Below are 14,541 nucleotides of genomic sequence, written 5' to 3'. Positions count from 1 at the left end.
TTTTCACCAGCAGGGTCACTAATGACGTCATAAACTGCGCTCGCGTTTCTTGTTTGCCTCTTTCATTGTCGCTCAGCTGGTTTGACAGCCCCCACTCCTGTGCTCTCACCCACTCACTCTCCCGCAACTTACTCTTGCTTTTCGTTTTGGACAACATTCATATCAGACCACAAACTGAAGCCAATTGAAAAGCAAATCATCAACGCAGCCGATAGCAATAACATTTACGATGAAGGGATGACGTGCAGCCAAAACTAACCAACTACAGCAGCAGGTGAGGTAAGTAGCTGTGGGGGAGTGTGTCGCTAGTGCCGTTTTATAGTGTGGAATGTAATAGAAAGCCACGCTGTCTGTGCTGTGTGTGTGTGAGCGTGTGTGAGTGTCTGTGTATGGGGGTGCGCGTCGCGACTTGACATTGAAAAGTTAATTGCATTAGATGTCTAGAGAAATGTCTATTGGGTTGCCTTTTATGCAAGCCACGCACAAACACACAATAGAAAGAGAGTGGGAGAGAGACAGCGAGAGAGCGAGAGCACAACGCCAGCATCCCAGGCCTGAACGTTGTGGATTTTGTAGTTGGCGTAAAAGCGCTTACAACAGCAACAATTTCGCACGCACACAAACACATACATATTGTATATACCTAGCCGTGTATGCACGTTGGCACGTTCTCTCAATGCCTCGCACTCTCTCTCTCTATTGCTTGCGCTTGTTTTGTCAATTCTCCAAAAACGCGTCGCGTGCTCCAACAAACACCCACCACCCCAACCTGCGCCTGTCGCTGCTGCTGCTGCCGCTGCTACTGCTGCCGCTTCTGCTGCTGCCGTCGCTGTTGAATTGTAGTACAAAGCAGCAGCCCCATTCATCGTTCGACACTCGCTGCTGCCTGCTGCTGTTTTGTTGCCCAGAGCTCGGATCATAGTTTTTGGTTCGCGTTTCGCAAGCGTCTCGCAGGAGCATTCCACAAACCCACACACACATAGCCATAACCCAACCACCCTTCTCCCGCGCATCCAGGAAAAAACACAAGCAGCTCAGTTTTCACATTTTGCATAATTGTGTGAAAAAAAGCGACTCAAGTAAGTTGTAAAAATTTTGATACATTCGCCAAACGCTTTTCGCGTGCTGCACGCATAGCTGTCCGTGTGTGCATGCATGTGTGTGTGTGTGCATGAAAAAGTGTAAAAAAATCCTTGCAAAGTTGCAAGCCTAGTGCTAAATTTAGACCTGAAACCAACAAGGCTGCAACACGCAGTTGCTGCTGCTGCTGCCTGGCGGCCCCCCACAGCCAAAACACCCACACCACAGAGCGTATGCATATATGCAAACGTCAGACTTACTCGCGCTCTCTCGCTCGCTCCCTGCGTGAGGTGCTGTGCATAAGTGCATGCGTGTGCGTGAGCATGTGTGCGTACGTGTGTGTGTGTGTGTGTGTGTGTGTGTGTGTGTGTGTGTGTGCGCAGTATGAATGGAACAAAAGTACTTGGCGACGCAACAACACCAGCAACAACATCAATGCGGAATCGATAGTCAGACGACGACGTGGTCCAAGCGGAGTGGGGGAGGTGAGCGAAGCTCTGCTCCGGATAAAACGATGGCTGCAAAGACGTTTACGTTTTACTGTCGTGCTCTCCTCCACTGCACTTGTCACTCTGTGTCTGTGTGCACGTGAGTCTGTGTGTGTGTGTGTGCGTGCGTGCTTGTGCTCGTGGGGCACGTAGCCAACGGTCGTAGTATTTTCCGCGTAAATTGAAAGCAAATTGAATGTGATTGAAACGTACAACGTGTTCAACTAGCTGCAAGAGTCAATCAAACATGTCATCCATATTTGTGGCCAACTCTTTTTTCATGTCATGTTTCCACATTTTTCTCGAAAACAATTTTTGTTTTATATCAACTTTCGCACGCTTCGGTATTTTTTTCTCGCTGTGTTTTTTGTTGTCATTATTGCATTGCTCCTAGCTGGCTGCCATTTCTGCCGCCGCTGCTGCTGCTTCTTCTGCCCATAAATACTATGTACTACGAGCATGCTGCTAACTCGTTGCATTTTTACAAACGAAGCCCTGTCGAAGGCGCACGAAGCGGCACGAGTTGTGCGCGCATGTTTGCTCCCCCCCCTGCCTACTCACCCTGTCGCACTATTCATACACACACACACACATACAGATACCAACCCAGCCAGTCAACCAGTGCAAAAAGCTCCCACACACACGCACACACACTGACGTACAGAAATTGCAAGTGAGAGCGCAGCGACAGCAGCCGGAGCAGAGCTCCAGCGCCAGCGCAGAGATTTTTTGGCCATAATTTTTCAGTTTGAGCGCAGCGCTAGCCGGTGACGGGTGATGATAGTAATACGTAGTAGTAATAAGTCGGCGAGCCGAAAAGTCTGCCATAGAGAGAATTGCAGCAACTAAAAAAAAATGAAAATAAAATAAAAAGTGCAATTGCAAATGTTGTGCAAAGCAAATGACAAAACAAAAAAACAAAATAACGCGAATCAATGGGCCAAAGCTCAAACTCAAACGACAGCCATCACTATTAGAGATAACTGTTGTTTTTCGACGCTGCCGCCGACTGCTGTCTGGCCGTGTGAAGGGGTCCTGTTAAAGAACTTTTGCTTCCGCAAATACGAGACCGAAAATCGATAATTTCGTGCTGTATAAGTTACGGCGAAAGGTGCGCGCTCGCTCGGCTCGGCTCGGCTCGGTTCGGTGCAGCTCGGCTTTTGGCACGAATAAACCTATATGTAAAGTGGCAACCTTCTTTTTGTTGTTCTTGCTGTTGTTGCAGTGGGTGGTGCAAAGCGGTGTGGATTACAACAAAACGCCGCGCATGAAACGTGATTGAAATTATTGCACAAAAAGGAAACGGCGCTTACACGCGCCAAACAGGCGCGCGTAGGCGGCAACAGTGAACGAACGGGAAGGAGACATCTCTCTCGAGAGAGTGTGTGTGTGTGTGAGCGAGTGAGTGAGCGCGCATTCAAGCTCTCGCGTAAATCAGGAAGCAAAGTAAAGCGCAAAAATAACAAATAAAAATACCATACACTGATGGCGAATAAATAGAAACCGAAAACGAGTGTAAAACGTAACAGCACAAAAAGTACTAGCATGTAGTAATATAGTAGTAGGAATAAGAGCGAGAGGACCCCACGGACACCCAAACGAACTCACACACACGCACACGTACACGTACAAAAGGCGGCAGAAAGAGGGGCGTCGCAGTCGCTGCCGCAGCTGACGTCGACGTTGTCGTCGTAGTAAGTTTTTCTGTGTTGTGGGTGCAGTGTCGCGTAAACACGAACGTGTGTGTTTGTGTGCGAATGTGTGCGTGTGGAATGTGTAATAAATAAAACAAAGCACACAGCAAAAAATCATGATAAAGTTTGTCAGGCACAAAAATCGCGAGAATTCATTAAAGGCATCGAAAAATTTTCTGCGTAAAAAGGTGGGCACAAAACGCACGGCAATCAGAAATGAACTCAAATGAACCAAAAAATAGAAAAAACAAAACAAAATGAATCAAATCATTTTAATAATTCATTTCATATGCTTGCAGCGTGAATCGAATGACTCTGGCACCGAATCTGATGGTGAACTCCTCGATGTGGAAAACAAACGTCACTTAGACGTGGATATGGAAACTAGTAAGTAATTGTGTGTGTTGTTGCATGTATTTGTGTGTGTGTGTGTGTAGTGCGTATAAACAGATCACAAATCCAAATAATTAACATTTATATAAACAATAAATTCAAGCATAGAGGATCAGATTAAAGCCTAGAAGTCATTGAACTTATCGATAACAAAACAAAGTTTTATTTTCTCAGAGATTGGATCACAGTGGAATGTTTAAGATAAAGCTAAACGCATTTGTTTATACGACATAGTTATTCGATATTAGTCTTTCAAGTCATACAATTGATCGATATTTATCGGCAACTTAAAGCTCAATCGGAGTGCAAAGTCGATAATTGTATCGAATTGCTAAAACTTTAAAATTACTTTTAGGATTGGAACGTTAAAAATAATCGATATATGCATCGATTAATCTATTGTTATCGATACCTGAATATATTATTCCTGGCTAGCTGATCGCGATTCATTTTACAACATTTATATGCATACCATAAACTTTCGAACACATACTTAAAATGTTATCGATTTATCGATCTTCATAAATAGTTATTGATGAATTTGCATTCATATTCTGATGCTCAACAGGTTTGAGTTCCTGTACGGATGCAAACTCACCTACAACCGATACTGCATGCTCATCCGAGTCGTCTGCGATCGCTGCTGCTGCAATGATGTGTCACCATCAGACATCGTCGTCGTCGTCCTGCGCCCATCTCATGTACGATCAGCATAGCTCCGAGGAGGAACTGGAGGTGATCAATGGGCCATCAGCGGTGGCCGCTGCCGAGGCAGCTGCAGCGGCGGCGGCGGCTCATACAACAACAACCACCAGCGGCGCAGCGGCATCCACGTCCAGTGCATCGCGTCTATCGAATCGGGGCTGTGCCTCGTCCCTCGATACGGAGGCGCCATACGATGAGTGTGCAACCACATCATCCAGTTCGAAGCGTTCCAGCTCCACGCTAATGGTCGAGAATCGCAAGCGTTCGCTGGCCCACAGTTCCGATGATGAGGTGAGTAATGAGTAAGATCTTAAACTAACGAGTAGCGAGTGAGAGCTTACGAGTAGTGATTGCAAACTGACGAGTAGCGAGTGGGAACTAACGAGTGAGATCAAAGGACTAACGAGTGAATAGTAACGAGTAGCGATTGTATCGAAGTAACCAGTGAAATTGAAGAAGTAACGTGGGAGAACTAACGAGTAGCCAGTATAAACTAACGAGTAGTATGTGAGAACTAATGAGCGATACCAAAGGAGTAACGCGTGAGAACTAAAGAGTTAGGACAAAAAATTAATAAGTGAAAACTAACGAGTGAGTACTAACGAGTAACGAGTGTAAACTAACGAGTAGCATGTGAGAACTAATGAGTGATACCAAAGGAGTAACGCGTGAGAACTAAAGAGTTAGGACAAAGAATTAATAAGTGAAAACTAACGAGTGAGTACTAACGAGTAACGAGTGTAAACTAACGAGTAACGAGTATAAACTAACGAGTAACGAGTAATAGCTAACGTGTAACAAGTAACGAGTGAGAGCTAACGAAACTTTCTTGTTTTTTTGTAGTTGCGCAACTCGCTGGAGCCAATATTGACGCCCGTGAACTTTCGCACTTCGCCGCCATTGGAGGCATTTAAGCCAAATCGTAGCCATATGATGTTCCGCTCCACAACGCCACTGATATTATCGGAGGCCAGATGTGGCATCGAAAATATTAAATTATGTGATAATAGTGTAAATGAGGAGAACGGCGACGGCAGCAACAACAGCAACAACAACAGCAACAGCAACAACAACAGCAACAGCAACAACAGCAGCAACAACAGCAGCAGCAGCAAATGCGCCAAACTTGGAGCCGGCGAGGGAGTCGGCAACGAGAACGAGCCGAGCGCTATAAAGGCCTGCAGCAGCTCTCTGAAAATGAGCAACAGCTCGCATCACATTTACCAGCCGCAGCCCAAATATAGTTTCCATTACAATAGCTCCCGCAGCAGTCCGGCCTCCACGACCGGCCTCGACATGGAGGTGCGTTCGGTTAGTCCGCCGGCGAAATTATTTCATTGCGCCATTTCGCCGCATCGTCGTCCCAGCAATAATGTTGCCGGCAGCGGGCAGCAGGCTGCAGCTGGCGGGGGGGATGCTGCCGTTAATGTTTCCGCCGCCGCCACACAGAGACTGCAGCGACCGCATCGGCCGTGTTTAGATTTTGATAAGATGCAGCAGGTGAGTCTCTAATGCAGAGCGCGCTAACAGCTAAAGAAAACGAAAACGAAAAGGCAAACAAAAAGGAAAAGGCAAATCAAAGACTTTTTATACAAACAACAACAGAAACAGAAACAACAACTGCAAACTGTAAAAAGTACCTAAGCAGAGCCAGTGTTGATTAACAGCTGTTAGAAACACATACGCACTGGCCAACACAATTAGGCGCACACTACACGATCAAGCGGCCTGATGTCATGCAGGCAAACAATAAACAATAACAAAAACCAAACCAATAACAACAACAACAACAACAACAACAACCAACAGCAACAACAACAACAAAAACAACAACAACACCAACAAAATATATATCATCAAATCAAATTATGTAAAGCTAAACGTAATTCAAGTTTTAAACAGAAAATACGCTAACAAAATAACAACTAAACAATAGAAGCAGCTATTTTTTCACAATTTTAAACCAAAAATGCAAACAAAAAAAAAACAAGAAAAAAAGGAGAAAAAAGAAACAAGAAAAAAAAAACAAAAGCGGCAGTTGGCAAAGCTTAGGCATATATATGTGTATATACATACATACAAATATATATATATATATATATGTATATGTATATGTGTGTGGATAGGTGTAACTGTAAATATTGTATTTGTGTGCGTTGAGAAAGGCATTTTGAAAATTGGCAAAAACTACGCTGTTAGCAAGTATTTTAATTTTTTTAAAACAAAAACATATATAAATAATATAACATTTAACAAACAAAAAACAAAATTAAAAATTTGTGGTGTGATGTAGAACGAAGAAGACTCGAAAACTTTAAAGAGCAACAAAAAAGAAAAAACAAAAAATTATATTTCTATAAAAATGTGTAAAATGCAAAGCAAAAAGAAGATAACGAAAAAGCAGCGGCCGCTGTTGGCAGCTGACAGCAAGAAGAAGCAGAGGCAGAGCAGAGGCAGAGGCAGAGCAGAGGCTTGTGGGAGCAGCAGCAGAAAGAAGACGAAGTTGTGAGAGAGTTTTGTGGGAAGAAATAGCGTAGCAAACACTGGGGACAAACGCAAGACAGAGACGGCAATAGAAAAAATATGCAAAACATAAGAAAAAATACTAAAAAAAAATACAACTTTTGTATGCAGCTAAAAAAAACACACAGTTAAATGTACCAGAGGCAAAAAAAACAAGACAAGTTATTTTATAAACAAACTAAAAAATTATCAACAAAAAAAAAGAAGAAATGGAAAAACACATAAAAGAGAAAAAAACCAAAAAGCTGCCAACACAAAAAGCATTCATCTATGGATAAAAAAGTTCTGGATTTAAAATATGTTTGAATGGCATTGATTGATTGATTGATGGATTGATTGATTGATTGTAGAAACAATAATTGGCAAACATTTGCAGGCGCAATATGTGTATGTGTATTAGTAAAAGCAGCATTCAATTTTCTTTGTCAACTTAAGCAAAAAACAAAACAAAAAAAAAACAAACAAACAAAAAAAAAACAAAAATGCGAAAAATAACAAAAAACCAAAATCCATAATAAGCCGATATTAAACCAAAATAACAGTAATTTTGTGTGCAACCATAGCAAAAGCAGAGAACATACATTTTTAAGTACAGATATATATATATATATATACACAAATATATATATATTAAAGGATATTCAAAGTAAAGCTAATTTTAAATCATATTCAAAGCGAGAAGCAAGCAAAACATTTCTGTTCAATCCCAAAAAGTAGTCGCATACACACACATCTTTTCAAATAACCGTATACCCCACACACACACACACACACACACACACAGAAAACTACCAGGAGCGCATAATCCACACCACCAAAAAAAAAAATAAACTTAAAGTATAACTAACTCCATCAAGAATCGGATCGGTCAGAGATCCAAAAATGCAAGGTACTAGGATTGCAGTTTTCAACATTTTTAATTAAACGAGCAGCAGGAAAAAACCCAAGAAATTATATTACATATAGTATATATATTTAAATGGAGAATGGAAGATATCATGGACTGAGCGTACGTTAGAGAGCAAAAGTGAAGCAACCGCAACTAGGTTCTAGTTTTTAAGTTCAAAGTGAAGGCAAATTGTGAGAATGAAAAAAAAACGATAAAGCACACAAATCAAGAAGGAGAGGAAACAGAGAGATATGGAGGTTATGTTGAATATTTTTGAGACACACGAAAGAAAAAAAAAACAAAGGAAGAAGTGAAGGAAGAGAGAAACAAGTTAAGTTGTAAACAAAATACAAAGATTTCATTGAGGTTCGGGCCAGCCCGGACACTTGTGTTGTACATAGTTACATTAATATTTACGATATATATTTAATATATATATATATATATATGATTACTCAGTAACAAGATGAATGGCGAAAAAAACAGAAACCAACCTTAAGAATTAAGTCGATGAACGGTACAAGTGCAAAAAGAGAAAGAATTATTACAAAAAGAAAACAAAAACGAGATGAAAAATAAAATAAAGAAATGCTCTGCAATAGTAAGCGAAAAAAAATGAGGAATTTTCTTCGACTAGCCATCAAGCATCATCATGCAGTCTGAACGTGTTTGACATACTTAACGGTAAGTACAAATATCACGTTATTTAATTTGTTATCGATTAATTTGTTGAGGTTATGTTTACCAACTTTTCAACTTTATTTATGTTTATGCAATTAATTTATCTTGTTTTTCTATCCCTTTTTACATATTTTAACAATTTGCTTTCAATTGATATTCTTATTGGGGACTCTACGAGTTTATTTCCATGTTATATTTAAATGCTTTTCTTTTTTGAGGTTATGTTTACAAACTTTTTAACTTTAATTATGTTTATGCAGTTAATTTATCTTGTTTTTCTATCCCTTTTTACATATTTTAACAATTTGTTTGGTCTGCTTTTTCGCTTTTCATGATAACCTTGTTTGGGACTTTCCTAGTTTATGTCCATATTATAGTTCCACTAGGAGCTCTACTTAAGTTAATTACAAGCTTCGTTTTTCTTTTGTTCTATTTACATTCTTCACACAGTTAGTTGTGGGTTGGTTAATACTATTTTGTGGAAACCTCGTCATTTGGCTATAAGCCCAAAATTTCCTGCTCAGCATCGCCGCATATTGCTTCAGACTTTTTGTTTATGATCGCCTCGACATCCTCATCCTCGATCTGCTTCAATTTGTTGCGCTTCTTTGCCGCCGTCTCCGGCTGAGCCTGGGCCTGTCGTGCCGGATCGTGTATCCGCGTGTGACGCTTCAGATCGCCGGATACGCGAAACTTTTTGTCGCACACGCCGCACGCGTACGGCTTCTCGCCCGTGTGCACCTTGATGTGGGTCAGCAGATAGGAGCTCGCCCGGAACGTTTTCCCACAGTACTGGCACGCATAGTTCCGTTCGCTGGTGTGGATCCGTCGATGCACAACCAGCGAGTACTTCCGCGAGAAGCTCTTGCCACAATATTCGCACATGTGCGCCTTCACCTCGCTGTGCCTCGAGATGATGTGGTACTTGAGATCGCCCCACTGCCGGAACTTGAAATCGCATTTCTCGCACTTGTAGGGCTTGATGCCGGAATCTGAAAGGGGCAAATAATTAATATATATTTATAATAGCCAGAGGTCTGTTACGAACTTCGCTTTCGCTTCGATTTTAACGGGGCATTGAAGAAAACGTTAACAAAAGATTTTACTGCATTTCTATGCCTATCCCAAACTAGATTTTAGAGTCCTGAACTCTATTCATAGACAAGTTGTCGCTTAGAATTGTATTTTTTCTATACAGCCAAAACGGACCCCTATATCAGATAGTTCCCATGGGAGCAATAGATCGTTAAACTTGGATCTTTTATCGAAAAGTAAACCTTCTTCTAAGATATTCTAAAATACGATATTTACTAAGCAAATACGATATACGATATACGATATTTACTCGGCAAATACGATATACGATATTTACTCGGCAAATACGATATACTATATTTACTCGGCAAATACGACACACGATATTTAATCGGCAAATACGATATACGATATTTACTCGGCAAATACGATATACGATATTTACTATGCAAATACGATATACGACATACGATATTTACTCGGCAAATACGATAGTTAGCATGCTTTTAACATATTGCTAAAGTCCTTTTAAAATCGCACAGCTATATCATATCATTCCTATTGATACAATGTATCGTGAATTTAATAATCGACTGAAAAACTTTGATGTCTTAAGATATCTTAATGAAACTGGGCAATATCGAGGTTTACTATGTTTTTGAAATATAGGAAAAATCTTATCTTCATCGGAGAACTATATTATATAGCTGCCATGGGAACTATCGGAACGAAAATTAAGTTTTTATATGAAAAAACTTTTTGCTTTTCGAAATATGTAGACTTAATTGTACAATTATGACCTGAGACATATAAAATCATACTCAACATCGGAACACTATATATAGCTTCATTCGGATAACTATACAATATATATATAGCTGCGATAGGAACAATCAGACGAAAGTTGAGTTTTTATATAAAAAAAAAGTTTGGATTTTCGAAATATGTTGACCAAAGTGTACAAAGTGACATATATATATAATCAGAATCAAAATCGGAACACTATATAGCGCATCTATCGGATAACTATATAATATAAAGGGCCATAGGAATAATCAGATGAAAATTGAGTTTTTTTGTGAAAAATCTTTTTGATTTATAAAATACTATGACCAAATTACAATTAAGAACTGGAATATATATATATTCGTAATCAACATCGGAACACTATATAGAACATCTATCGGATAACAATATTATATAGCTGCCAAAGGAAGAATCAGACGAAATTACATTTTTTATATGGAAAACCTTTTTGATTTTAAAAATATGAAGACTAAACTGAACAATCAGGAGCTAAGATATATGTATATATTCGTCATCAACATCGGAGAACTATATAGAACATCTATTGGATAATTAAGCTATATAGCTGCCATATGAACACTGAGTCAACTGTAAAATCAAGAGCTGAGATAAATATAAATCACAATGAACATTGGAATACTATTTAGAGCTTCTATCGATACTAAATGCCAGCTACAAAATATATATCGAGGGTAACTTGAAGGTAATCCTGCTCTTGTATAGACAGACTCTGAGATACCCTGTATTTTTGTCCTGCCCCGACTCACGTGTACGTTCGTGCGCCTTGAGCGCGCTCTGCGTGTAGAAGGATCGCTCGCAGCTGGCGCACTGGAAGGCGCGCTCCTTGGTGTGTGTATATTGATGGTACTTGAGCGCATTGTACGAATTGAAGTCCCGGGCGCACTTGTCGCAGTGGAACTTGCGTTTCGCATCTGGCGCATCGTCGCCGCCGCCGGCGGGCTTCTCGTCCGTCTCCATTTGATAGCTGTCCGCGTTGTCGTCCGTCAAGTGGGCCGCGGGCGAAGAGTTCGAGCTGCTTGCTGCGGGCGCTGCGGCCTCCACATCCTCCAGCTTAAAGGACTCGGCGCTGAGCATTAGCGGCGAACGCTGCAGCTGCTCGATGGAGGAGCCATCGCTGGGCGGAGGAGGAGTTTGTTCGTTGGCCGCGGCAGCTGCTGCTGCCTCCGCTGCGGCCTCCGCCGCCGCAGCTGCTGCGGCTGCCTCAATGTAGTTTTTCTTGTGGCCCATCTCCAGCTTGGGCTGCACCGTTGGCTGCTGAAAACTCAACGTCATTTGCTCCGCCTCAATGGGATGCGTGGACGTTGCCGGCGGCTGCGTGGAAGTCGGCGGCGGCGGCGGCTCGCCGGGCAGCAGCAGCCCGGAGAATGCAATGTCGGAGAAATTGTTATTGAACCAGGGCGCGCGCATGCCGCTGGCCGTTAGCTCCAGATCGACCAGTTCGTCGCAGGTGTCCTCAATGGACACCTTGTCCACGACATTGCGTATGCCCTCCAGCATATCCTCCGTGTCGCTGAACTCCACGTCATCCACAACGGGCACCGGATTCGCTGCGGCCGCATTTGCAACGGGCGTCAACTTATCCTCGTCTTTGTGCAGCGACATGGCATCCGCATGGATAACCATATTGACGCCCACAGCGTCGACAACATCATCGCCGACATCCACGTGGCTGATGTTGTGAAAGTTCTCGAAATTGAGCTGCACATCGTGAAAAACCTGATCCAGTTTGGCCTGCTCCTGCTGCAGCTGGAAAAAAAGGAGCGGGTGAGGATCAGATGCTCGATGAAGAAGGGGGCAAAGGACAAAGATACAAAGCTAAACGTTAACCAAGTGCTGGAAGACGGCCGCAGGGCTTCCAAGTGGACTTCTGTGCGGATTAAGAGCTGACGGAATGCGCCCTGGAGCTTCTTCCGGCTGCCTTCTCCAGACAGCTGCTCTTTGAGGAACTGGACAGTAGAGCAAACATGCCACTGCGACATTCATTTAGCAGGATCCTACTCCTGCCTCTCGTTGTCGCCCCTTCCTCCAACATCTTCTACCTCTTTTCTTTTCCATCCCCTCGCCTCGCTTACCTTATCTTGCGTGGACAGACCGCACATGTCCAGCGGCTCCTTCTGCTGTTGTTGCACCTGCTGCTGCACCTGTTGTTGCACCTGCTGTTGCTGCTGCTGCACCTGCTGCTGCTGTGGCACGTCTAGGCGCTGCTGCAGCGTGCTGCCCGGATCGTAGTGCTCCTTGAGATGCGCATAGAATTCGATTTGTGTGTGCACCGCATAGCCGCATATTTCGCAGCTGTAATTGGCCACCGTTTGGGGCACCACATGATGATGATGCTTGTGCTGCTCCAGCTCGGCGTCCAGCAGCGTGCCCTTCAGCTTGCGCGAGATGCGCTTCTTGTGGGGCAGCACCTTGCGTGCATTCGTTGCGTTTACATTGTGTCCGTAGAGCAGCTCCTCGTCCGGCACATCATCGATGGGCACCGGCACCGGCTCAATGGCCAGCGCTGGGTAGGCGGACTGCGGCACCTGCTGCGGCGCCACCTCGTTGCCGACAGCTGCGGCTGCTGCTGCAGCCGCGGCAGCTGCTCGGCTGAGGAAGCTGCTGTTGAGCGTGAGAAACTCCACGTCCGACTCCTTGACGGGCGAAGCGGGCACTGCGTCCGCACGCGTCCTGTTTGCCTGTTGCACCTGCACCTGCTCCTCTTCCTCCTCGTCCACATGTTTGTTGACAAACTGGAAAATCGTACTGTGAAAATTGAGCTCCGGCGGCGTTAGCGTATGCTTTTCCACATAGCCAGCGGCGGCATTGGTGTCGTTGTGGTGGGCCGTGGTGCTCAGATTGGTGGGTCCCTCCGTCTTGGGAAATACGCCCGTGTGATCGATCAGATCCATCATGAAATTGTTGTGCATCAGCTCCGTCGCCAGCAGCGTCTGTCCATAGAATACGCTTACATACATTGGGCATATACAATTGGTGAACGCTTACGTGGTCGATGAACTGTTGTGTGTCCACTTCTTTGCGCTCCATTTTGTACGTTTCACACACAAATTCATTAAAATAATAAAAAAACAACTTTGAACTGTGGCCAAGAAAAAAATCTAAATTGCAGAAATTGCGAACAGCTGTTCGCGACTTTGCGTTAGTGTTGAGCGCGTGTCGTGCGTGCGCGCTTATCGATTAATCGATAGACAGGCGGGTGCTCAACTGACGATAGTATCGCAAATACTGCATGGAGAGTGCAGTATTTATTAATCGATATTGAAGTGTGTCCAAGTAAAGTGCGTTCTTAAGTGTGCCAAGTAGCATTTGATTAATTGGCAGCACTTTTTAAAGGCGCGCAATTTGAATGCTGCGGTTTTGAATGAAAAGGGGAAATGCATGTTTTGAAATGAAAGTGAACAAATAAAGTTGTATTGGCAAAAAATAAACAGAACAGCATTAAAATAAAATAAAATAACCTCTACTAATATAAGATTATCTGAATGTCCAATTGTTCTATATTATACCAAAATGCTTAATTAAATATTTACAAGTTTTATGCTTTATTAATTCAATATTAAGCTGGTTTGATGCCTTGGTGTAAATTTTAAATGAAATAAGTTTACAATAACGAGACATTTATATAATTACACTTAAAATTTCATATTTATTGGAATTTCTATAAAATATTATTGCTTTATTAATCAATTGAACGTGTGCTAGGGGTCTCTTCTGTTCTACTGCCAAAAATTCTGACACCTTTTCGACTACTTTAGTGCAATAGTCTGGGCTCATTCAGCAGCCGCATCAACTTAATGCACATCAAAGCGCATTATGCCGACCTACATATATACAAAACTTCGGTTGAATTGTTGCCCGGAATTGCATGTCAAACAGTTTTTCTTCTCGAACGTTGGCAATGATGATGGATTTGGATCTGTTATTGTTATGATTCGAATGAATTCGATGCGTAATTGCTTGGCACAATACCTAAACACAAGTTCGCCCGCCTGGCCTTTATTTATTTTTATACACCCAAACGCGAGATCAAAAGATTTACAACACAGCAGCAACAGCAGCCACATATACAATATTATATTGTCTAATAATTGTTTATTAAACATTAAAAGACTTTCACCAAATATTAAACAGCCGCTGGCCGTCACAGAAAGTACATAAAATTTAACGAGTCTTCTCTGTACAGTGAAACCATATGGTGAACAACCACCGACTGTTGGGGCGCTAA

The 14,541-nt window shown here is 42.6% G+C and overlaps 2 protein-coding genes across 5 annotated transcripts; one reads left to right on the top strand and one right to left on the bottom strand.

Moving 5' to 3' along the window:
- The first annotated feature begins 99 nt into the window (after window positions 1-99).
- Window positions 100-6,397, top strand: Reph (Regulator of eph expression). Of its 4 annotated transcripts, none has more exons than XM_064690292.1 (4): window positions 100-274; window positions 3,562-3,649; window positions 4,224-4,651; window positions 5,204-6,397. In XM_064690292.1, exons 2-4 carry the CDS (start codon window positions 3,640-3,642, stop codon window positions 5,870-5,872), a joined length of 1,107 nt encoding a protein of 368 aa, XP_064546362.1. In that variant the 5' UTR covers window positions 100-274; window positions 3,562-3,639; the 3' UTR covers window positions 5,873-6,397. The 4 variants fall into 4 exon arrangements, with proteins under 4 accessions (XP_064546362.1, XP_064546360.1, XP_064546361.1 ...); XM_064690290.1 differs by having other exon boundaries at window positions 101-279; XM_064690291.1 differs by lacking the exon at window positions 100-274 and adding an exon at window positions 876-1,079.
- Window positions 6,398-8,602: 2,205 nt separating this feature from the next.
- LOC135433974 (serendipity locus protein H-1) lies at window positions 8,603-13,462 on the bottom strand. Its single transcript, XM_064690288.1, has 5 exons — window positions 13,302-13,462; window positions 12,470-13,246; window positions 12,389-12,430; window positions 11,063-12,062; window positions 8,603-9,445 (listed from the first exon to the last, which is right to left on the bottom strand). The coding sequence occupies exons 1-5, from the start codon at window positions 13,341-13,343 to the stop codon at window positions 8,952-8,954; spliced, it is 2,355 nt and encodes a 784-aa protein (XP_064546358.1). The 5' UTR covers window positions 13,344-13,462; the 3' UTR covers window positions 8,603-8,951.
- Window positions 13,463-14,541: the final 1,079 nt, after the last annotated feature.

This window comes from Drosophila montana, unplaced genomic scaffold (assembly GCF_035044405.1).
Source record: "Drosophila montana isolate Dmon_TW-CO22-7 unplaced genomic scaffold, ASM3504440v1 contig_3257_1, whole genome shotgun sequence".
Lineage (NCBI taxonomy): Eukaryota > Metazoa > Arthropoda > Insecta > Diptera > Drosophilidae > Drosophila > Drosophila montana.
Note: the sequence above shows the minus strand (reverse complement) of the source record. Positions and strands in the feature narration are given on the sequence as shown.

Coding starts and splice junctions, on each gene's coding strand:
- Reph (XM_064690289.1), top strand. CDS start 3,379: ATGATAAAGTTTGTCAGGCACAAAAATCGCGAGAATTCATTAAAGGCA. Junction 3,650..4,223: donor AGACGTGGATATGGAAACTA/GTAAGTAATTGT, acceptor GATGCTCAACAG/GTTTGAGTTCCTGTACGGAT. Junction 4,652..5,203: donor CCCACAGTTCCGATGATGAG/GTGAGTAATGAG, acceptor GTTTTTTTGTAG/TTGCGCAACTCGCTGGAGCC.
- LOC135433974 (XM_064690288.1), bottom strand. CDS start 13,343: ATGGAGCGCAAAGAAGTGGACACACAACAGTTCATCGACCAC. Junction 12,063..12,388: donor GTCTGTCCACGCAAGATAAG/GTAAGCGAGGCG, acceptor CTTTTTTTCCAG/CTGCAGCAGGAGCAGGCCAA. Junction 9,446..11,062: donor CAAGGCGCACGAACGTACAC/GTGAGTCGGGGC, acceptor TGCCCCTTTCAG/ATTCCGGCATCAAGCCCTAC.